This window comes from Rhododendron vialii, chromosome 3a (assembly GCF_030253575.1).
Source record: "Rhododendron vialii isolate Sample 1 chromosome 3a, ASM3025357v1".
Taxonomy (NCBI): domain Eukaryota; kingdom Viridiplantae; phylum Streptophyta; class Magnoliopsida; order Ericales; family Ericaceae; genus Rhododendron; species Rhododendron vialii.
This window is the reverse complement of record NC_080559.1, coordinates 33,537,134-33,560,224: the sequence shown is the minus strand read 5'-3', so window position 1 is coordinate 33,560,224 and position 23,091 is coordinate 33,537,134. Positions and strand designations below refer to the sequence as shown.

General features: G+C 38.8%; 3 protein-coding genes across 9 annotated transcripts; 1 reads left to right on the top strand and 2 right to left on the bottom strand.

The window, feature by feature from the left end:
• Nucleotides 1-5,213: 5,213 nt before the first annotated feature.
• On the top strand, nt 5,214-10,584 carry LOC131320189 (nudix hydrolase 20, chloroplastic-like). 4 transcript variants are annotated; one of them, XM_058350799.1, is made up of 9 exons: nt 5,214-5,685; nt 5,760-5,836; nt 6,497-6,683; nt 6,838-6,918; nt 7,845-7,970; nt 8,418-8,497; nt 8,644-8,759; nt 9,029-9,095; nt 10,205-10,584. In XM_058350799.1, exons 1-9 carry the CDS (start codon nt 5,395-5,397, stop codon nt 10,272-10,274), a joined length of 1,095 nt encoding a protein of 364 aa, XP_058206782.1. In that variant the 5' UTR covers nt 5,214-5,394; the 3' UTR covers nt 10,275-10,584. The 4 variants fall into 4 exon arrangements, with proteins under 4 accessions (XP_058206782.1, XP_058206783.1, XP_058206780.1 ...); XM_058350797.1 differs by having other exon boundaries at nt 5,217-5,685; nt 9,029-9,149; XM_058350798.1 differs by having other exon boundaries at nt 5,219-5,685; nt 5,772-5,836; nt 9,029-9,149.
• A 179-nt stretch (nt 10,585-10,763) lies between these two features.
• On the bottom strand, nt 10,764-16,073 carry LOC131320190 (3-hydroxyisobutyryl-CoA hydrolase-like protein 3, mitochondrial). 4 transcript variants are annotated; one of them, XM_058350805.1, is made up of 11 exons: nt 15,769-16,068; nt 14,996-15,097; nt 14,787-14,831; nt 14,491-14,543; nt 13,449-13,583; nt 13,265-13,361; nt 12,863-12,992; nt 12,155-12,333; nt 11,861-11,988; nt 11,663-11,764; nt 10,764-11,230 (listed from the first exon to the last, which is right to left on the bottom strand). In XM_058350805.1, exons 1-11 carry the CDS (start codon nt 16,028-16,030, stop codon nt 11,129-11,131), a joined length of 1,335 nt encoding a protein of 444 aa, XP_058206788.1. In that variant the 5' UTR covers nt 16,031-16,068; the 3' UTR covers nt 10,764-11,128. The 4 variants fall into 4 exon arrangements, with proteins under 4 accessions (XP_058206788.1, XP_058206786.1, XP_058206784.1 ...); XM_058350803.1 differs by lacking the exon at nt 14,787-14,831 and having other exon boundaries at nt 15,769-16,073; XM_058350801.1 differs by lacking the exon at nt 14,491-14,543 and having other exon boundaries at nt 14,767-14,831; nt 15,769-16,069.
• Nucleotides 16,074-17,154: 1,081 nt separating this feature from the next.
• Nucleotides 17,155-20,604, bottom strand: LOC131320188 (strigolactone esterase D14). Its single transcript, XM_058350796.1, has 2 exons — nt 20,055-20,604; nt 17,155-17,965 (listed from the first exon to the last, which is right to left on the bottom strand). Exons 1-2 carry the CDS (start codon nt 20,441-20,443, stop codon nt 17,530-17,532), a joined length of 825 nt encoding a protein of 274 aa, XP_058206779.1. The 5' UTR covers nt 20,444-20,604; the 3' UTR covers nt 17,155-17,529.
• Nucleotides 20,605-23,091: the final 2,487 nt, after the last annotated feature.

Genomic DNA, 23,091 nt, shown 5'->3' with positions numbered 1-23,091 from the left:
GCCGGTATAATCATTTGTTTTCTCCAAATCAATTACATCGCGCTAAGTTGCAAAACAGTGGTCCCAATCAATAGAACATGGCGACGTAGCGCAATATAATTGATTTGAAGGAAACAAATATTTATACCGGCGGTATAAAGAATTTAATCTCTTCTTTCAATACTAGTACATGAAAAAGTAGAACCTCCTCCCAGCGAAAAATGACTTTTCTATTATTCATAATAAGTCTAGAAAAAGTAAAAATTATTGTATTTCTATATATTCAAGGTCAGAAAAAAGAATAGTATAATTCTCCTAGAAAATAAAACTACGTAAAAATAAAAAAGCACAATTTTAACACCATGTCTCTATCGAGATTGGTCTTTTTTCCCCTTCCCTTTTCTAAAGCTGACTGGAGCAATATCGAAAATGCAGTCTGCACACGCACTTGATGGGTATTCAGGTGCGTGTGCAGACTGCATTTTCGATATTGCTCCAGTCAATTTTCCCCTTCCCTTTTGATAAGCAACAATATCATGCTAATGACGTAAACACAGAACTACGGATCAAAAAAAAATAAAAATAAACACAGAACCAGGTAGATTTATCAAAAAACAAAAACCCAACAAATACAAAGGGTGGTCATGAAGGGTAATTTAGTAATCTCAATCTTTGTGGGGGGACCAAAGGAGAGCCGTGTGGGAATCGTCGAACGGCAAACAAGCCAAACAGCCCCACGTTGCTTCCTTGCCCAAAGTCGCCACGAATCACTTTCCGATTTGACTTCAATTCCATCACGTTTTCCTAACTGGATAGGAGTAGTACCCACTTTTGTGACGTTATCTCGCGACACCAAATCAGGGCCGACATCCTATTACTGAACAGAAAGTCTACACACACATACAATTTGTTTACAGATTGTGCACAGATTTTATTATGGGGCCCACCACGGATCTCATACAAATCATCCGAATCGTTCATTAAATGTAAAATATTTTTTCAAGGGTCCCCGTAAAAAATAATCTCAATCCGATACCTATAGATACTCGATCCAATCGTATAATTTTTCATTATCCGAAAATCTATATGAAAAGTTAGATGGTTGGATGAAGTACATATAGGTATTGGATTGAGCTTATTTTTTACGGGGACTCTTGAAAAAATGTTTTACATTTAATGAACGGCTTGGATGATTTGTGTGGGACCCGTGGTGGGCCCCACAATAAAATCTGTGCACAATCTGTGCACAGAAATCTGTGTGGATAGCACAGCTCATTACTGAAACGCCAAAAATTATACTATGCCCTTGGAACATGGTCATGTGATATTTCAAAAGCTCTCTGCACCACACAAATATATGTGGGCCATATATTTGTGTAATGCATAGAGCCCCGAGGCCCCACATAACCATGCCTTAGAGGCATGGAATAATCTCTCCTAGAACGCAGGCTTTTTGTACCGTGCAGGAGAACCAAATAAATCGTGTCGCGATGACTGCGATAATCTCGCGCAGGAGATTTTGAGTGTGAACTCCGGACAAAATACGGCGCGTCGTTCCCGTGTGGGTCCCACCTTATCCTCTAACTACGTGGAATTGATTGGACGTTTCCTGACAGTTTGGGTACGGGAGCCATGGTTGGTTTGTGAAAAAAACCAAAAATGATACTCACAGCAACAAAGAAGTTTTTCAGTTTCGGGTGGGCACCGGCTACGTGGTGCCGACTGCCAAGCACCATCTCAACTGTTCAAATGTATTTTGAAAGGTCAAATTCTGTTTGGGTAATTCTTAAGTATAAAATTATCAAAACACCTCCTCAAGCCTAAAATAGATCCGGGCTGTCCAAAATACATTTGGATAGCCGAGATGAGTGCTCGGCACCACGTGGTTGGTGCCCACTCAACATTGAAAAATTTCTCTACACAACACAAAACACCCTCTTACATACATATGGGGCCAACACATAGTAGCATTGTTGGAACAAAATTTACCAAAATGCTACCCGCACAAACTACACAATGGTTGTGTAACTAATTATGGCCGTCAAGATGGGATTAGACAGTTCAGATTTAAAAAAAAAAAAAAAACTCTTTTCACGGAAAAGACAACTTTTTCGAAGAAAAAGTTTAAGTGAAAACTGACCATTAATTACAATAATGGACTGCTAGAGATTAACTGTGTTTCTTGTTGTGTTTATATATTGTGCATGTAGAACTGTTGCAAAATTTTGGGGGCGTTTTCCGGTAGTAAATAAATTTTGAGAAAAAATTTGTTGTAATCAAATTGTTAGCTATTTTCGGTAATGAAAAAGTTGTTAAGAAATCTCAAATTATTTCCGGTAATGAATAATTTAAAGATGGATATGTAAGTGAAAAAATTGTTGAGAAAAAAATTATTGTTGACAAGTTGTTAGTTAGTGTGAACAAGTTACAATGCCAAAATTTATTGGTTAATGTGAACAAGATGATAAAATGACCTACGTTTTCCACCAAAAACTTAGGCTCCGTTTGTTTGGACGTAAAATATTTTTACCAAAAATATTTTACGTAATTTCCGTTGTTTGGTTGTTCAAATGCACGGAAAATAAATTTTTTTGGAAAATATTTGACACCTTTGGCCGTAAAAAAATTTACAGCCGAAAAACCGGTAAGTCGATTTCCTACGCTACGCACCCTTTCCACATTCGACCGTCACCTCTATTGAACAACTGCTCGACAAAGGGATTCTCGTATTCCCTCATGCCACGTCAATACACACATGGAAAAAGGTCCCCTCTCCCTCCCTCCCTCTCTCTCTCTCTAACTAACTTCAAGACTCTCTCTCTACCCACTTGCTTCCTAGGCACACCATGGGCCCATGGCCTTCATCTCTCTCCTCGACTTCCTCCAAATATCAAGTACTACTCCATGCAAATTAGATTAGTTATTATTTTGTGTAATAGTACAATTACAATTCAACCAAACACCCAAAAACAATTGTAAAACTTGTATTTTCATGTAAAATATTTTACGTCCAACCAAACGGAGCCTTAGTGAAAATGCTCCCCATAACCATTTCTATTTGAGTAATAAAATAAGCAAAAATTTCATAAACAAAATACTTTCGTAAACAAAAATAAAGTTTACAATTAACATACCAACCAGGGTCTGAGGTCCACTCCATGCGAGTCCCATCCCTCTCAACATTTTGCCCATGAATTACGGCCGAACACAAAGGCTCAAAGTTCTCTGCACTTTTCTTCTTCTTCTTTTTTAAGTGCAACCATGTGCCAAGTGAGATTTCGAGTCTTGTGTTTAAGGGATTCTCCTGCTTAGAAAATCTCAAATGATTATTTCTGCTTTGTTTGGATTGAAATTTGAAATTTTTTTTGAAAAATAGTAAGGGTAATAAATAAAGAGAAATAAAAGTTAGAATTAGGGAGAATTTAGGAGGAATTTTTTGAAATTTTTTTTTTGAATTGTGAAAAAAACAAGGCAGAATCATTTCACCGATTTGAATTTTTTTTTCCAATGAAATTTACTGACAAGATGCCATCACTCAAATTGGACTTGATCGCCCATTATTTACATGGTGATGAATGTTCGTAAACTGTTATGGACAAGTTATTATTTCTGGTCATTACTATCTCTACAACAAATGATGTAGGACGCATCTACGGAAAAGGCCAATCGCTGCGACCTAAAGACATCCACCAACGGAGGGACAAACTCAATAACCGTTATTCACAACACAAACAGACGCCAGCAGCTCATGACGAAGAAGAACAACCGCCGTCGAAAAATGTCGACAACCCTTTCGCTGCCATGAGCAAGGAAGCCAGTTCGGTGCAAACTCTCACTGTCATGGCAGGCCCTGGACGCGGGAAGGCAAACGCCGGAGAAACCGGCTAGCTGCGCGACCACGGCAAAAGCTATATACCACTCTGATCACCATAAACGCAACAGAAAACAAAGAAACTTATTAGCCCACCACCATCACCCACTGAATGTAGGGAAACCAAATCGGGACAGCCACACGGATAGGAAAAACCAACTAGAGAAAAAAAAAATCACTCCCCAAAAAATTGCATCTCCCTTTATTAGCCGCACCTTCAGCTGTCGTTCATCCGACCACCACTCGCCGCCTTCCTTGCTCCGATCTTAACCATAAAAGCGCCAGACAACTCAGACGGGAACTGCCACGGGAGGCCGAACCACTGGGTCAAGAAAAACGAAAATATAAGCTACACGGATGAGGGTGGGGAAACGGTGAGCAAACCGACTAATGAGAGATCTAGGAGATGTGGGGGAGAGGGAGAAGAGGAGGGAGAGGAAAAAGTTAGAGAGAGATTATATGTGGAAACCGATAAAACTAAGGTCTCGAATCGTTTCCTAGTGAATTTAAATTTGCGTTGCATGGAGAATCCTAAGTGTTGGGTCCGGAGTGCCCCGTAAATTTAGTTAAAAAAATCAGTCCGACAGCAAGATTAGATGATCAAATCATTAATTTGATGATGAAAGTGAAGAGGTTGGTGATTGTTTTATTGGAGTATCTTGGTTGGTGATGTTTTTTTTTTTTTAAATTTTGGGCGCAGACAATATTTTGGCATGGGGTTGCAATCTAGAAGGGCTGAAGGCATTAGGTGGTTGGCTTTTCTTTTCTTTCCCTTTTTTTTAATTTAATCTGCATTAGTTGGTTGGCTTTGTCACTGGAAAGATACTCCTTCGCTTCATTTCTATTGAAGTCCATATATGGGTTTGTAACAACGTTGGAAATTTCCTACCATGTTGGTCCATAGTCCAGTACAGACAAAAGATGAGTAGTTAACGTTCCACCCTTCACTCACTTTTGGCTTTATTAATAGGCACTTTTGATTACTACTTTATTAGGACCCATGAAACTGGACTATGCAAATCTAGTCAATGAATTGCCACGAAGATTTGTATTGAAATATTGTGCTCTGCTGACAAAATTTTTATAACGGTTTTCTTAAACGTGATAGGATATGGATCTTTTGCATTCAACCAGAAATCCTATGAACCCAGCTTTTGGTGTACTCGCGTGTCAAGTGATTTTCAGTTACAAGATGTTAAAATCATACGAGATTCTCTTTTATTTTTTTTAACAAGGTAGTAACTTCTAACATATGCGTTCTACTTTAGGAGCAGGGAGTGGTGAGAGTTGAATTTTCAACCTGGTAAATGGAGGAGCTCCAAAGAGCAAACTCGACCGAGTGAATTTTGCCTCAAGATAATCATTGCTACATTTAAGAGGCTAGGGGTGGCGCCAAACGTACCCGGTCTAGGGGTGGCGCCGAACGGTTACAGCCTCCTCGTGATGACGCCCGACCCGATTCGTTCAGGAGAAACCAAACTACCACATCGCAAGCTCCTTCCTTGGTTGATTGCTCATTCTCGTGCTCAACTCGAACCTCTCTCATGGCCTTCAATCCCCATTCTCTCTCTCTACTAAGATTCCGGGCCTCATTCCTCTCTCTCAACAACTCCCCAATCTCTCATCCTCTCCTTCTTCCAAAGAGACCGCTCGAATTTTCTCCACGCCCTCCATCTCACCATTCCATCACCATCGGAGCTACTTCTAGCCGCAGGAGGACTGTATCGGCGAGCGGTTTCACTTGGGACGACGTTTTCAAAATCGCAAACTCGCCACATGACTCGCCTGATCTCCGTGGCTTCTTCGACCGAGTCACATTCTGCAATCGCGGCTCCGTAAAATTCTCTCTCTCTCTCTAAATATATGTGCATGTATGTATCTGTGTATAGGTATATTTGAATTAAATTAGGGTTTATTGCAGGATAAGCAGCACGAGTTCATGCCGTTTTTTGTCAACGACCAAATCGTCGGCTATGTACACGAGGAGTAATTTCGTCCCCTTGAAAATTCTTATTACTAATATGTTTAATTTGCTGGTTATATGATTGATGCACTGAGGTTATTTGATCTGGATTGCTATTGTTTTCTGTGTAATAGTGTGATTCTATTTTCACTGTCTATGTTTTGCTTTCGTGTTCGCTGGTTGCCTCGGCCACTTTTTCAAGTTTTGTTGTCTTTGTTGAGAAATCACCAAACCAGCAAACACACAAAGCGCAAAGAATAATCAAGAACAAAAAACAAGAATGCAAGACACAAAGATTTGTACATGGTTCCCCAACTGTGTAGTTGAGTACGTCTATAGCTCACATCAATTTCTACTATGTAATCGAATGAAGAGAGTACAAGATACATCGCCCAGCTACGTATAGACAGTATTTACAACCTAGGGTTTACATTGCCAGTTACCGAGCGAAACACGACCCAAATCGAATTAGGCTTCACAAGCCGAACAGTCTTTGGGAGTCCCTTGTTGCTCTACTGACATTTTATAGCTTTTCTTTTTAAAAAGTTCTTCGTAAGTGCTACGTTTGGATGGCCCTCACTTGCTTCTTATGAGGTTCTTATCCATTTTTCTAATCCATGGGATATTCCCCTAGTGTTGATGTATGCCCCGTGTATTGATTGGTTCATTCCAACTTTGTGCAGTTTTGCTGGCCATTTGCAGAAGTTCTGTGATGTATTTGTTTTCCACCAAAACAATTCTCACAGCCACCATGCTGGCAACCACGTCATGCTTCATCCAATGTTGATGACACCCGATCAGAGGACGACAGCTCTTGCAGACGTAGTTAGATGCCTAGGGGAAGAACTTATTCCAGGTATACGGAATGAGGTACATATTGTCAACGCTTAAGGACATGTTGATCTCTTTTTTAGCCATTGGGCGTATGTGTGATTTTTGCATTTTCTGAAGTATCTTTTTGGGTTCTTGCTTCGTGACATGTCATTGGTTTGAGGTTAACTATGAATACGTTGACTTTCAACAGCTTTACCCCGTCACCTCCTCCTTCGGGACACCAGTATTTTTCTCGCTAGAACGTGCAGCAGCTCCTTACTTTGGGATAAAGGTGTGGTTTATCCTTGCTCATGATGACACACTCCCGATTTTTATTACTATTGATTTTGAACTTTTATTTAAGTATGGTGTCTTTGGGAATAAATTGGACATGAGTTTTGAAATCCGTAGATGATGATCAGAAAGGGATGCCAATTTGGACATGCAACTGCGTAATAACACGATTAACAAAAAAGATCACCTAAATGGGCTGTTTTGCTGATCAGATAGCATATAGCGCAGAGTTCCATTATGTTGCAAATACCATAAATGCACCTGTTTGGTAAACCATCTGTTCCTTAATCGCAAGTTGTAGCTAATCGGTTGCTAAAGTACTTATGGTAACGATAAACACAACCTTTTTATCTATGCCGTCAAAGTATTCTACGTTACAGTTTTAGTTATCTTTCTGCACTGTGGATGTTACAGTGATGTATAAATGGGCACACTAGATTTGACGTTACTCGTTAGTGTTTGTTTAGATACTTATGACTGAAAAGTCAAGCATTCTGCCTGCATAACCTCTAGATGTACTGGTTTTGGGATTGATTCTGTCAATTTGCGGTGTCGTATTACTGTGGCATTGGCATTGTTGGCTTATTATACATTCTTGCCCTCCTTTTTGGGGTGAAGGAAAAATGATTTTATTTGTCCAGCTTGAAAAGTATCCATGTACTGCATTTGCAGTCTGACACCTATCCATTGGAATTGGAGGTAAGTGTAGTTCAGAATTTGTACTATTACAGCCTCGAGTGTGCAAATACAAGACATGAATTTCACGCTCCTATGTGCAGCTAGCTATCTTTTTAACAAAAGGCTCTACTGTTACATGCTGGCATTCATAATGCTATTTCCGCTGAATTGCTGAGCAATATACTCCCTTTCTTTCTCTCTCCGTGTTTTTTTTTCCTCCCTTTCTCAATTACTGTTCCATTATAGGCGTATGGAGTTCACATGAATGGCTATGTTGAAAGAGCTGGACAGAAATATCTGTGGATCGGAAAGAGAAGTGAAGGGAAACAAACCTACCCTGGGATGCTTGATCATCTAGTTGCTGGAGGACTGGTCAGTCACTGTTTCTAAATTCGAGTTTAATTGGGCGTTTTCCTCTCGCTTAATGTGCAGATAAATCAGAATAATGTAGCATTGCTTTTGTTGTGAGTCATAAATTGCCCTGCCACTTTTTTCTCTACCTATCCCTTTTGTCTAGGGATTTCCTCACCAGTGGCAAGTGGCAGCCTTTCATACATTTTGGCCTAGGTTTACTTATTGATAGTTTTCCCCTCACTGAATACGCATAAATGACTGATTTATTGGTTTTTGCTGGACATCTGTAACAAATGACCTTGCCGGATTTTAACTTTTATGCATGCCTTTGTCAAAGGATTTTCGTTCATGATGAATCTACCTCGGGATTTGTGGAATTATTATTGTCATGGACTTTTTTTTTTCCTTCTTATTTTTAGTAGCTGATTTGGATACCTCTCAATCTTTTGGCTCTTATTATAACAGCCTCATGGAATTGCATGTGGGGACAATATTGTAAAGGAATGTGAAGAGGAAGCAGGGATACCCAGTTCCATTTCTAATGAGTAAGCTTTTACACCTCTTATGGTCCTGGAAGAGGGAACTGTGTCGCAGAATATGTGTGTATAAGATGATTCTGCCACCAATAAGTGCTTTTATCTTGTTCTTTGTGGCCTGTATGCCGATGGAATCTGAAGTTCTTATGTCACAGGGCTATACCTGTTGGTGCTGTCTCCTACATGGACATTGATGGGTACAGATACAAGAGAGATGTTCTATTCTGTTACGATTTGAAACTTCCTGAAGGTTTTATTCCCGAGAATCAAGGTATCCCCTTTAAAAGCCCCAATGCTAACCCTCTGTCCTGCCTCCTCGTCTATTAGGGAGGAGAAGGAAAACGAAAATAGAGATGTCAGTAAATGCATAAACAACGAAAAAAATTAAGTATAGCTCTTTCAGCCACTGAAATAACCTAACCTTTTATTGCGTCATCAATTGGAGTACGCATCTCAACACTGGAGTTTTTGTTCCAATTTTATATGGCATTATTTTCTGCAAAGCTCCTTCTTGTTTCGCTTAGTTATTTCATGTGGCAGATGGAGAGGTTGAGAGCTTCAAATTGATACCTGTAGCAGACGTTGCTAATGTCATACGGAAAACGGGGTATTTCAAACCAAATTGCAATCTTGTCATCATTGATTTCCTGTTTCGACATGGGTACATTTTCTTCTTTGACGCTTCTTTCATAGTCGTTTGTCCCACATTAGTACAATTATATGTGATTACCGCGTCCAAGTCGTCCCTGTTCCATAATAAGATGCTAATACCAAAAGCCACTTTTCTTCTTTCCACACACCAAGGCTGACTAATTAAAACACTTAAGCCTATTTGGTTTAATCTCAAGTACAACTTAAAGTAAGTGTTGCAAAAGCTTCGTCAGTTGAAGGTTCCTTGGAGTGCATGGGTTTGGACGCTTTGTTAACTCCTCTATAGCAGTGTTGACATGTGGACTTAGGCTCGGACGGACGTACTCCAGAAATCTTGGCACCTGTCAGTTTATGGGGTTGGAGACCTAGTTCCCAGGGGACAAAAGGAAAAGCTTTGGCTCTTAGACTCTGGAATCACTAGCATTAAAATTCGGTAGAATCGGCACTGTTGTCAGGCCTTGGGGCGATAATCAACGTACCTGTTCCCGAAGATACCATCTTAAATATGTATTCTAGGCATTCCAGTTAAGTTCTTGGGGTAGTTTGACCACTATTAGTAACACCTGCATGAGAGTATACTTCAAGGTCTTGACAATTGTTTTCCCTGGTTCCCTTTTATGTTACGCTTCACTCAAATGCTTGTGGTTAGAACTTCATAAAATCACTTCGAGGAGAGTGCCTATGTCTCCTGTGTTCGTCTCAGATATGTGAAACTGTTGGGAAAGCTGGAATTATGACACCATGACTCACATGCATGTCCAAGTGACCCCTCCAGCCGCCTTATGCAGGATTATGTAACATACCGCCTTCTCTCCTCTTCTCATACTGCAAACCCGTAAACATAGAACAAAATAAGTTATAGCGGATACGTAGCATAAATTGATAAGGAACAATTAAAGAGTCTTGGTTGATAGTTGTCGACTGAAGGCACCTATTGAAAGAACCCATCTTTTAAATTAGATGTAGTTAACTAGTTGTTTGTGTTTCGCTTTCTATAAAACAGACGTTATTGTTCTCACACATCTCTTGAATTTTTTATTTTTTTATTTTTTTATGAATATCCAGGTTTATTCGACCCGAAGAGTTCGGGTACTTGAAGCTACTCCAGAGTTTGAGGAGTGGAGATTGCTCCTGATGTACTGTTTTTTAACTTTTCTTTGGAGAAGGGGGAGGAGAATCAATTATCTATTTACGCAGGCAACAAGCCTGGTGAGTTTTCTTGCGGGAGTAAATCTTAAGTACTTCCACGGAAGTTTCCTATCCCTTTGGTGCTTGAAAGTTTTGAGGTGAAGCTGGTATTTGAGCGATCTTTCAATAGCCAAATCGGAGTAATCCTGCATTTGTAAATCTGATGCAAGTTTTGTTTGAAATATTGGAAATAACGTTGTACCTCGAACAGATTGTTGCATGACCCGAGGTATTTCTACGAGACTTAAATTGGGACATACTAGGAATCCGAAACATGTTTCTGGAAGTCGGAAAAATGTTCTGAAAATTTCAGGAAAAATCAAAACAAAGTTTGCGGTTCTAGCATGAAAATCAAAACGAGAACAAGTAACAAGAGTGTTTTCTGGAAACAAAAAAATCAAGGAAAACTCCCAAATCAATCTTCAAACTACAACAGTAAATCAAAATAAGTGATTTCACTAGTTCTCGAAATATGGTCTACACAGCCACTTGGTTTGCATGTGAAAAACTCTCATTACAACACACTTGCGATAATGGGTGCACCACCTGTTTCTGGTCCCTTACTTTTCGGGTAGGGTAAGGCCTGTGACAGGCCACCCTCATAGGAATACCTAACCCTAATAGCTCAGCGACTCTACCCTTTGAATAGATGGAGTAGATATTAAGGAGGTTTAAAACCTTCCAGGAGACCAATTGCATATGATCATGTCAAATTGGCTTATTTTACGTCAAACATATTTCTAACTATGAGAAACAAATTTGAGCCCGAAAATAAAGACATTATGACAAGATGCATGCAGTTCAAACTTTCAGTTCCTCAACTTGGGGGGCCAGTGGTTCGAAGAGCGCTTCCACCTCTCTTGGGTTAACATCCTCGAGACTTGGGGGGTTCCACTTAGGGTTCTGCAAATGACATAAACCAGAACAGCAATGAGAAAAGGCTGTTAAAACATCTGAACGATCTAACAAAAAATGTTCAAGAAAATGATGAAAGAGAACATCATTTCAAACAGAACAGCCATTCCATCTCTAATCGACAGATCTAAGTTCACAACATACGTGCAGACTAGTTCAAAGTCAGGTTGTGGTTTTCACTTTTAGTTTTCACCATTTTGTGTTTTCGAGAATAAAAACAATTGTCTACTTTTTCTTTTTGCCAGAACAGTTTCCGAAAAATACAAAAACTGCATAACCTTTTTCCCAAAAAGATAATGCCGAGTTTCCATTTTTTTCTTTGAAAATTCAAATCCACAAAATTAAGTGAAAGACAAAGAACAGGCTTCCATCAAAGAGGTAAAACCTAGTTAAAGAAACTAGCAGGAGTTAAGAACAAACCTGATCCTTGTCCACCAAGACTGCACGAACACCTTCAGCAAAATCATTTCGGAGGGAGGACCTTAAAGCAATTCGATATTCAGTTTTCATTACGCCACTTAACTGGGTACACCAAATGCAGAAAAAGACCAAATGTTAATGGTCATCGATCATAAAGGCTTGTTCAGAAGTGAATGAAAATTCAAACTCCCGACTCACACTGGATAAAGCATTGTCATTATTTGCGCGTGCGGATGCCACTCTATAGAAATGTTCTTTTGTCAAGCTGAGAGAAAAGGGGGCACCTTTTCCAAGCCCTGTAAGGGCCTCCTTGGCCCACTCTGTCACTGCTCATAGAAACTGGGACTATCAGTAATGACCACTAAAGATAGAGGAAAGAAAGTAACCAAATAGCCGGCTAAACTATGCTTATGCATAAATAGAAATAAGTTACACTAAACAAACTACAACCTTCGCAGATATTTGGTAGACATCTAGCATTTAGTACATCACCTGTGGCATCAGTGCTCAGCTGGTGTTTTTTCAGCTCTTGTATTGTTTCATTAACAGATTTGTTTCCACCAAAGGATGAAGCTATAAGAGGTAAAAGCAACTTCAGCTGGGGCTCAGACTCGGGGTTACTGCTGTATTTTGCCAATAGTGCACTGATGTCCTCATTTGGATCGTCAGAACTGTACAAACACGAAACATATGGCAATAAGATGATGTAAATAGATGGAAACATCAAACATCTCTTCAAGTTGCACAGAAAAGCCCACCGGCAGAAGAATGTTTCTACATGATGTCAACACGTGTGAAGTTCCCTCAACCGGTAATATAAGTCGCATGCATGTTCACAGCCCATCTCTAGGAACATATAATAACTGGACAAAATAATAAGTGGACCACTTCAAGACTACGACAGAACATTACTTAAGTTTTCAGTAGAATATATTGGGCAGTGAACATGGGGTTCGGTAACACATTAGGCAATTGAAAACACAAGGTATGTAATGATTCTAATGAATGACTCATTCCATTTTTTAAGTTCCCACTCGACTTGTGAGAAGGCCAAAATCAAGAAAGGGAGTATCTGAGGAAAGAGGAGTGGGGTATCATTTTCCCACTCCTGATATGACAATTCTGATAAAACACAAACAGTTCAGTTCCACCGAAACACAGATACTCATTATCAACTGAAGGATGATATGAGATATATACAAGGTGGTTGCCAAGAGCGCCTCCTTCAATGAACCCAAGTTCCCAGATGGTATGTAATGTGTTCCAAGACCTACGTATAGTGCATCAGCAGGTGTAGAAATCCTTTTTCCAGTCATTCCAAGATACGCACCTGCAGAAACACAAACTTGTTATACTAATTTGAAAAAAACAGAAAACATAGGACAACAACTACCTACATCAAGGCTACAAAAATCCATGACACAGGGAAATCAACTGTCTTGAATGCATAAATACTAAGACAGAGAGCAGACAAATGAAAATATTCATGTAAATTTAAAGTTGATACCAGAAACCTTTAACGAACAAACAAGAGAAAGATAACATCATAAAACATTCCCTCCAGCAAACCCAACTGAACTTTCTAAGGGATAGAAACACTACCAACTGATCCTTCTCCGGGAGTTTGTGCTGCTATATAAGCAAATCCCACATCTGGGAATAGGCCAATCCCATTTTCTGGCATAGCAAGCATCGTCCTCTGCAATAAACTTGTGCATGTAAATGACTCGCTTCCATAGTGTTTTTAGCTATAAAATGAATCATATCTGATAGGGAAGGTAATAACCTCAGTAATGAGCCGGTAGCGACCATGACCAGATAGGCCAATTCCAAAGCCCATTGTTATACCATCCATGAAGCATATATAAGGCTTTTGGTATTCGTGAATTTTACATATTAGAGAATATTCTGCAGTAAATACCTGCCAAACAATTTGGCATCATAAGCACTAGACTTTAGCAAACATTGTAGACACGAAATTAGAAAACTGAGTATAGTAAACAATCACGTAATATTTGCTGCATGCGATAGCTAAAGTGAAAGTGCTATTTTATCCATCCGGTGCAAAGACTATTGACTGATATAAGCATCCTTTAAAAATGAATCACATGAGCGTCCAAATACTGTAAAATGAGCAACCAAATACAGTAAAATGGTGCTTCAAAATTAAGTATCACAATTGCAAAATGAAACAGCAAATTCATGCCCTGATGAGGGAAAATGATATTAACAGAAGCAACAATCACATCCCAGGAGTCATCAAATTGTCTTGTACCAGATTCTTGCAAATAACTAAAACTAATTAAGAGCAAATATGCACTGTGGAGCACAAACATGCATAATTTGCGATATCTATCCCATTCAAAGTATCTTGCCCCGTGATGACTTGCATGTCTGGTACTTGGTGCCTGAGACCTGTGTCAACTGTATTATACAACTGACATTTACGCTTACAAGATGATTCATACTTGTTAATGAGTGAAAATTTTCATATAATTTAGAAATTCCACTTTAATAGGGACCACTTTGTTCAGTATTCTCTCTATTCTGTAAGATCACATTTTTTAAAAGTGAATGAGGGGTATAAATGCTTCTGATATCTTTATTGGAATATGAACTTGTGTGAACCACCACAGATCAAAGGCTGTATAAATGAGACAAACTGGTGTAGTCGGAGAATGGGTGGGTCAGTGGTTGAAATCATCATTCTAAACTAAGAGTTATAATATCATTGCAAATAATAAGTTGCGTTATCTGCCATAGGTTGAACTTAGTGAGGTGCGTATGCTGAATTTGCCAATACTAAGTTAAAAGAACACAAAAAAAACCTCAATCATATCTGACAGTTGGTTTTTGGTCGTGATCTGCTTCACATCACCACCTGCAGATGAACTAAGACTTGGGTTATCAATTAGGCAAGCATTGACTAAATCTCACTAGAAACACCAATTCCGCAAATTATAAAAATAAAACGCGGATGAAACAACCAAAACCAAATATGAAACAGGGCCATTCATAGAACAGCAACAACAAGAATAAACAAGAATTAACCCATACAAGACAGACACATGAAGCAGGAAAAAAATTGAATTATCTTAAAAAACCTTCTGGACAAGAGGTGTAGTTTTTTCCTTTTGAATTTCAGCAACAACTCCCTTAATATCCATTCCTGCATTGGCCATGAGTGGTTACCCTCAAAACCACACATAACACTCCAAATAAACCCCAACATTCAACAAAGATGGATTAAAGCAAATTAAGAGGTTCACTCTAAAACGATTTTGAATGAAACAAAAGGCTTAAAGGAGTAATCCCATTTATTCTTATTGTCACCTGCTGAAAAGGCACGAGGTGAACTGCTCTCAACTAGAACACATTTCACGTTAGGATCCACTTCCCACTCGTCAAGAAAACTTTTGTACTTGATATCCATGTCTGCAGGGTAGCGGCATACCATTCAGTACAATCAGATGCAAAATGCAAGAGCAAAGAATCACACAAAAAGAAAAGAAAAGAAAGTGAAATACACATTAACCCCAAAGTTAGGCTGATTCACAGTTCTAATCCTGACATTTAAACGTTCAAGTGTGCCATCAACCACAATTTTGTATCACGCAAATTACTAGGACTCAAATCTTCCGTATGTGCTCAATCTTCACATAACTATTAGCGTGTGAATTAGTGCGCGTGTGTACGAGTATGGAGAGAAGATAAGGTGGAGAAGTCGAGCAAAATGCACCAAATTACCTTAGCACCTACTAAAATTAAAACACGAAAAAACAAATATAACTCAAAGTTCATTTTCCGTTGCAAAATTTTAACCACAACCGTCTATAATAACTTAATCAGATCATCAAAACTGTACTTCAACCAAGTTTTCCTTCAACAACTAATTCACCTATTCTACTGAATTGGCTACGCATACATACATATGAAGAGAGAGAGAGAGAGAGAGAGAGAGAGAGAGAGAGAGAGAGAGAGAGAGAGAGAAACAGATGATCGAAGCTGTACTTCAACCAATTTACATCAGCAACAACTAATTCACTGATTCGATTGAAGTGCCTACGCATTCATAGATATGCAGACAGTGAGAGAGAGAGAGAGACCTAGGTTCATGGCGTTGAGGGCTTTGGGGCGGTCGAGAGTGATGAGAGCGACGCCGTTGGGGAGGACACTGCCCTTGACGAGCTCCTCAGTGGCGGCCATGATCGCGAATGTTCGAAGAGATCGGGAGGTGTTTTGGAGAGAGAAATTGCAGAAATGGTGACGATGCTTAGAGAGAGAGTGACTCCGACTAGTGTTGGGGAAGAAGTAGTGAGTGAAGGATCGGCTCAGGAGCTGAGAAGAAGCACCAAACAGACTTCGCATGTCTTTTTCTTTTTAGATAGAGAAAGAGGAGAGAGAAACAGACAACTTGAGTGAGAGTATTTCCAATCTTTTTACTCCTCCGATAGAGTGAAATGGCTTTTGGGCTTGTTGATGGGCTCTTCAGCACAATGAGCCCTGTTTTAGGCCCACCTAAGTTAGTTCATTTGTTGGTGCATAGAAGAACCAACGAGCAATGCTACATACACAACTGCGTGCGGAATCAAATGGATGGTTTTAGACAGAATCGCGTCCAGAGTTTTATTTTGAGGGTGTGTACGTAGACTTTCTACAAACGACAATGCAAATTTCAGGAACGTTACTTTTAGCACACAAAAGTCATAACTAGAACCCATCGCATTTATTTTTAGAGTTGAAGGTAAGATTTTGTTAATCCAAAAAAAGAAAAAAAAGAAAGGTAAAGATTCCACAGTCGGGCCTTTAGTGTTAAAGAGTAAGTTTACCTTCACCAAGCGACCATGAAGATTTGAATAATTCAATGATTGAACGAGCTACTTAAGTGATTTTCAAAAAAAAAAAAAAAAAAAGCGAGGTACTTAGTCACTGAACCAATCATTTAGCGGTTCACCTCAAAAAATTAAATAATTTGTGGTGATCGTTTTATTTTCCAGAGCAAACGTTGCTCACATACAAGATATCCTACAAAAATGAACCATTTGAAGTGAATTCAGTATGGGCCTTACCAAAGCCCAACTCACTTTCGGTGATTGGACTACCTTTTAAAGAAAGGCTGAGCCCGAACCGTTGGGCCTTATACCTGAAAGTATGTGATCGGATCGGTCATCAATGGAAAAATGACGTCCCAAAACGTGTTTTGATAATTAATATTCGTCAAGGACATGCGAAGAACATTTGTTAATGCTAAAAATATCATTGGTGGGTATTAATTATCAAAACACGTCATTGGCTTTCATTTTCCCTTACAATTTTTTTCCCTCAGCGAAAGTTAACCTTGTTAATTGTAAAATGAAATTTCACTAACTAAAATATCAAATAAGTACTTATTTTTTGAATTAAAAGTGATGCATTGTGTGAGAGAATGACTTCTCTCGTAAAGTAAAAAATAAATATTAAAAAAATAAGAACCTTAGCAGAATGGAGCCTAATTAAAAGAACATTCGACAATTAACATATATATAAGCCAAACAAACAATATCTCTATTTGGACACCAAGTTCCATATGTCCACAATAGCTCTTGCAAATCTTACTTGGAATAAGCTACAGACTACTATTAAACACCCACAAAACCTAGCACTCTAGTACATAACAACCATTCCCCATAGTCATCATCCCAAAGAAGTCACAAATACAAAAAAAGGACCAAGAAAAATACAAAAATAAAGAAGAAAAAACAAATAACTACAACTACTAATTCGTCTACTTTGAGAAATTGCTCAATGATTCAGGAACCCTAACAACCATGCGATATTGCAAGCCGTTGGTTTCCGAACCATCGGTAATTTCTACTTTGCTTTCGAAATCAGAGATCGAAATCCGGAACATCGCGCAACACCTCTAGGAGCTGGAGGTGAGCGGTCAGCTGGGGGAAATGGCCATCTATCTCTATCACCTCCACCGTCGACTTGCCCTTGATCTTCTTCGCCATGAGCTCGGGAACGGAATTCGGGACCACAATATCGTTGGTGGTCTGGACGAAGGTGCACGGGACCGTCACCTTCTCCAGCATGTCCCTCTGGTCGCCCAGGAAAATGAGTTTGGCGACCGAGAGAGCAGTTTCTGGCCTCATTCTCTTGAGGCAAGTCTCGAACTTGGTGACGGAGGGAGGGTCGTTTGGGTCCATGACAAGTGGGGCAAAACTGGAGGCCCAGCTGTGGAAGTCGGATTCAATGCTTGACAAGAGTTGTTCAACCTCTGAGATGTCAAATCCCCCTTCATAGTCTTCAGAATTTATGTACCTGATTATCCATGAGGAAATTTTTTTGGTTAATTCGAAAAGCGGCCTGAAAGTCTCGGCATATAGTTTACGCACTCACAATGAGCACAGACGTGTTCAAACCATCCAGTGCGACGGTGACAGATAAAATATACGGGTCCCATGCGGGTCCAATAGATGAACAGTACTATGCAGTTGCCAATTGCAACAGTTAGTTTACCAAACAAGGCCCTAGTTCTGACTATGATCTAGGGAATTGATTTTGACACTCTTCAAATTGATAACAGCATTTCCCTTTGAGAGTGCCAAAATCAATTTGAAAAGTACAAAAATCACTCCCCATGATCTATCCATTTTTGGTTTTTTTTTTTTTCCCTTTTTCGAATGATCTATCTTTACAGCCGATATTGACTTTTTAGGGGCCTAAAACGAAAATTACTAATGAGGCTCTTTTTGTCGTGCTATTGTAAGGGTAGCACCAAAGAAGAGTGGCCCTAAAATTAGTAAAATCTTTGGCGGCATAAAGCGGCCGTTCTTGAGCTTTAGTTCAAAACCAGATTCTCTTACTATCCTACAATCTCCCATAACCATGTGGGGACCGTGAAAGCCCAGCTAGAGATAAGGCACATGGAATCACGTCCTTAATTCGGTTTGATTTTTTAGGCCGGTTGATAGCTCTTAATTACCCTCATATACTAATTAGTACTGCATGTAGTACTTATGTTTGACTAGGAGTATTTGCTTATTTCGTATATCTTGGACCAATACTTGAATTATAGTACTACTACTCAAATTAACAAAATTTGTTGTAGAAAGTCATGATATCGATGTCGTATCGACATGTTTCTCTAAGTTACAACACACAAAATACATAAACCATTTGTGTTGCATTCAAAATTCGTCCACGACATAGTACACAATACATAGAACAGAATTTTCAAACTCGACCCTCCATCCCCAGAGATGGATGAGGTGATGCAGCCGGGGGGGCTACGACACTCCAAACTCTGGTATATGGTATAGCTTCAATTTTTTAGTCTCCATTTCAATACTTAGAATAATGTACTCTATTGTTTTGGTGCCTTCAAAATTTATGCCTTGTTTGGATGGCAGTTGGAGAAAAAAAAAATTCAATTCAAAAAATACTCATTATTCCTACTTTCAATTATTACTCTTATTTCTCTTTCATCTCTCCAATCATCATTCTCATTTCTCTTCACTCATTACCCATATTTTCTCCCTCCACTCATTACCCAAAAATCAAACTCAATTTTTTAAAACATCATCCAAACAAGGCATTAAGAATTTCAGTTTCACCCTTTGAAAATTTAATTTATTTTACCATGATCTCTCCACACTTCAAATAGTTTTGTATTTCGTGCCACTTTTTGAGAAATTTCTGTGTCCGCTACTCTTGAGCCCCTTAATTTATACAAAGAATCTCCACACATAGATGTATATATCCCTTATGAATATGGGAAGTGCTACAATACACACCCCTTATTTAGGTGTGTATCATATGCACCCTCGTTAAAATACACTAAAATGTTATGAATCCCAAAATGTTACGAATCTATTGCTAAAAAGTTACAAATCATATTGTTGAAAAGTTACGAATTTTTAGTATAAAAGTTACGAATTTTTAGTATAAAAGTTACGATACGAAATAAAATGTTATGAATGACCGGTCCTACAAGTAAATTTTTATGAAGTGGCACAATATGAACCACACAATAGGTGCATATGGTATACACCTTGAAAGGATGTGTATTGAAGACTTTTCCTATGGGGATGAATATATTTATATATAATTTCTGATGTACCCAAACAATATGCATATATTATATATGGAAAAAAAAATTTAACGGAGCTTTCCTATTCAGGGGTTTACGGAGGTGAATCGCGTGCGTTCGTTCTGGCTTTGGACTGTCCGGATTTAAATAAAACTTTTTCTAGGGAAGATATTTTATTTAAATCCGGATCATCCAAAGCCGGAACGGACAGTCCATATCGCATGCCTCCGTGAATGTCTTATTCATGGTTGCTTCGTGAATAAGACAATCTCATCATTATATATACCTGGGTGAAGCTAATCTCATCATTATATATACCTGGGTGAAGCTCCAATGAGAACAATCCTCTTGAAAAGCTCAGGTCTTTTAATGGAAGCAATACATCCAATCATGCCCGACATGGAGTGCCCTACAAACACGGACGGCCCCAGCTTCACTTCCTCCATGAGGGCAATCAAGTCATCGGCAAAGGCATCAAACGAAGAGTACTTAACCGGGTCGAACATGTCCGGATCCTTCACGGCGCCCGAGAAGATCCAGTCGAACGCCAGAACCCGGTGGCGCCGGGCCAGGTCGGGCAGGATTTTGTCCCACAACGACTGGTCCGTTCCGTACCCGTGCGCGAGGACGACGGTGCCGCTTCCGGAGCCTACGAGTCTGGCGTTCATGTCTGTGGAGAGGGAGTGTGTTTTTCCCTGGACCTGCATGGTTGTGTGTGTGTGTGTGTGTGTGTGAGAGAGAGAGAGTGTTTGGAGTAGTTTTGTGGTTTGTTTGGCCTCTGTAGAGAGAGAGAGAGAGAGAGAGAGAGAGAGAAAGAAAGAGAGAGTGTTTGGAGTAGTTGTGGTTTGTTTGGCCTCTGTTATATGAAGATATATAGGCAAAAAAGGGAGGGAGATTATTAGTAGATAAGCACATGGAGTTTGTTTAGGATTATGTCTGGCCCTTGGCTAAACCAAATTTCAAGGGGGGATTCTCAAAAATTGATGGTGACATTGCATGTGTTTTTTCTTTGGTGGATTCAAGTTGGAAAGGTGAAAGGGGAAAATAATTGACTCATTTATTTTATTCGGCAAAAAAAAAAAAATCACAAAATGAGAAAGATACTTTTAATTAGTAAAGCACTACGAATTAAGGAACATTAACACTTTTCCTTCTTTACTCTCCTCATCATTTTATACTAGCTACTTCAGTGGCTTTCTTATATTTAGGCAGCATCGTATGTTTGGATAAATTAGCTTTGGAGCTAGTAGTGAATTGCAAGCTTACAAAATATGTTCAAACTTGATACATTTAAGATTGATGAAACATGAATGTGTGAATTTTTGACATGCTCCCTGAAATAGAATTCTACGAGCTAGCGTCTCTCCTTTTATAGAGACGATGCTCTTTTGCATCTCCTTTTTTGACTATTGTTCCATTTTCTTCCTTCATCTTTGTTTATGCATCCCTCACCAAAGACGGAACAAGAATTTTTGTGTAGGGGAGGCAAATATATACAATGAAAATTTTTTATCAAAAAAATTAGGGGCAAAAGCCCCTATTAGCCCCCCAGTGGCTCCATCCTTGTCCCTCACTCTCCTCATGTTGGTTGTAAGGTAGTTGCCTAGATGGGCATCTTCCCGCTAGAGAAAGCTCTTGTTCTCCTCTCTATTTCACCTATTTTTAGATTGTACATCCATAGTTCAGGATGAGTCTATAATAGCGGTGGCGACTTCGACTACAACAACAGGCAACCAGCGACAAGACAACTTGTGCTTTAAATTGATGCAAATCTTGTCTGCAAACTAGTTTCATGACATGCATCTAAGTTTCAACACTTTGTCTTCATTTTTTCATGACGTTTTTATCGTACTTTTTTGTGTGGGTAATTTCTACTTTCTATTACTACTCCCTCATCCCAAATTCTTGGTCCTATATGATTTTACGTGCAATTTTTAATTGTCTATATCTCTCTTAATGTATATTATTTTTTATGTTTTTGAAAACACTGTTTTATAGAAATAATTAAAATCTATCAAATAAAATTCATATTGCATATTTTAAGAGATATAGATCATTGAAAATTACACGTAAAATCGTAAAGGACCAAGAATTTGGGAGTATTTAATTAATTTTCTTTGTTACTATTGCTATTTCTCCTTCCTAAAAAATGAGAAAAAAATATAAAATAAAAGGGAGGACAAAAGGATGATCTGTGTCATGCTACAAGTGGACCCTAGCTAGAGCCAAAAGAAAGGACAAACATAATGGAAAAGGTCGCTGTAGAGAGGTGGCGTAGGACAGTTGGTGAGGTTCACACTCATTCAAATTGTGAAAAAAGTAATCGTTCGTCTTCTTGTGTTATAAAAGGTTCGTTTGGGGATTTGGCCTTTGGGAGGGGAGGGGAGGGATACATACTTCCAACGACGACCTTTTTCCCTCATTCAATGTGGTGGTTCCCCACCCCTTGGCAGGTTCTTTCTCTCTCCTTTTTTGCCCCGGTTCACTGAATCAGCTCTTTGGTTTCTAGAAACAACAATGCTAATCCAACTAGGGACGAAACCAGAATTTTATCTTAGCAGTGGCGAAATGCATATTATAAAAATAAAAGGATGCATTACAATATTAATAGTCATCGACTCCACGAAAAAATAAAATAACATAACAAAAACTATAGTAAATGAAGTTTTTGCATATGGAGTACGAAAAAAGACTAATTTTGATTTTGGACATCGATAATGCCACTCCCCAAATTTATAATGTCACCCCCCAGATTCCTATATGTAAGATCCCTATATGAATTTTCCAAATTAATAACTGCCCTCCCTTTTTAGGAGTGACATTATAAATTTGAGGAGTGACATTATAATTAAATTCCCTTAATTTTTTAGGTTAAGTTATTTTAGGGTTAGAGTGTGGAGTTTTTTTTTTCTTAATTACACATCATCATTTATATTATTTCACTTTAGCCCATTGAATTTAGTTTTGGAATAGTTTTATGGGTTTCCTTTCTTGAAAAAAAAAATAGAAGATTTATAATTAGTATATAATAAAAAACAAAGAAAAAACCTAGCAGTGGTGAGATTATATAAGTTGGGGATAAATTTTTTTTTTTCATACATAATAATTGTATTTTCAAAAATTTTCTCATGGCGGCCGCCGCCACTAGACTCCCCTGATTTCATCCTGATTACCCAACTGCTCTAATTCATCGCTCAATCTACTGCTTGCCTATGTCGGTGGTGGGTTCTCATCTTTCTTTCTTTTCTTTTTTTTAAAAGGGGCGAAATAAAGACGAAAAATCCGTTCCAAACCCCAGTCTCACCCACTAACTCCCTTCTCTCTCTCTCTCTTATGAATTTTTCCATTTATACTT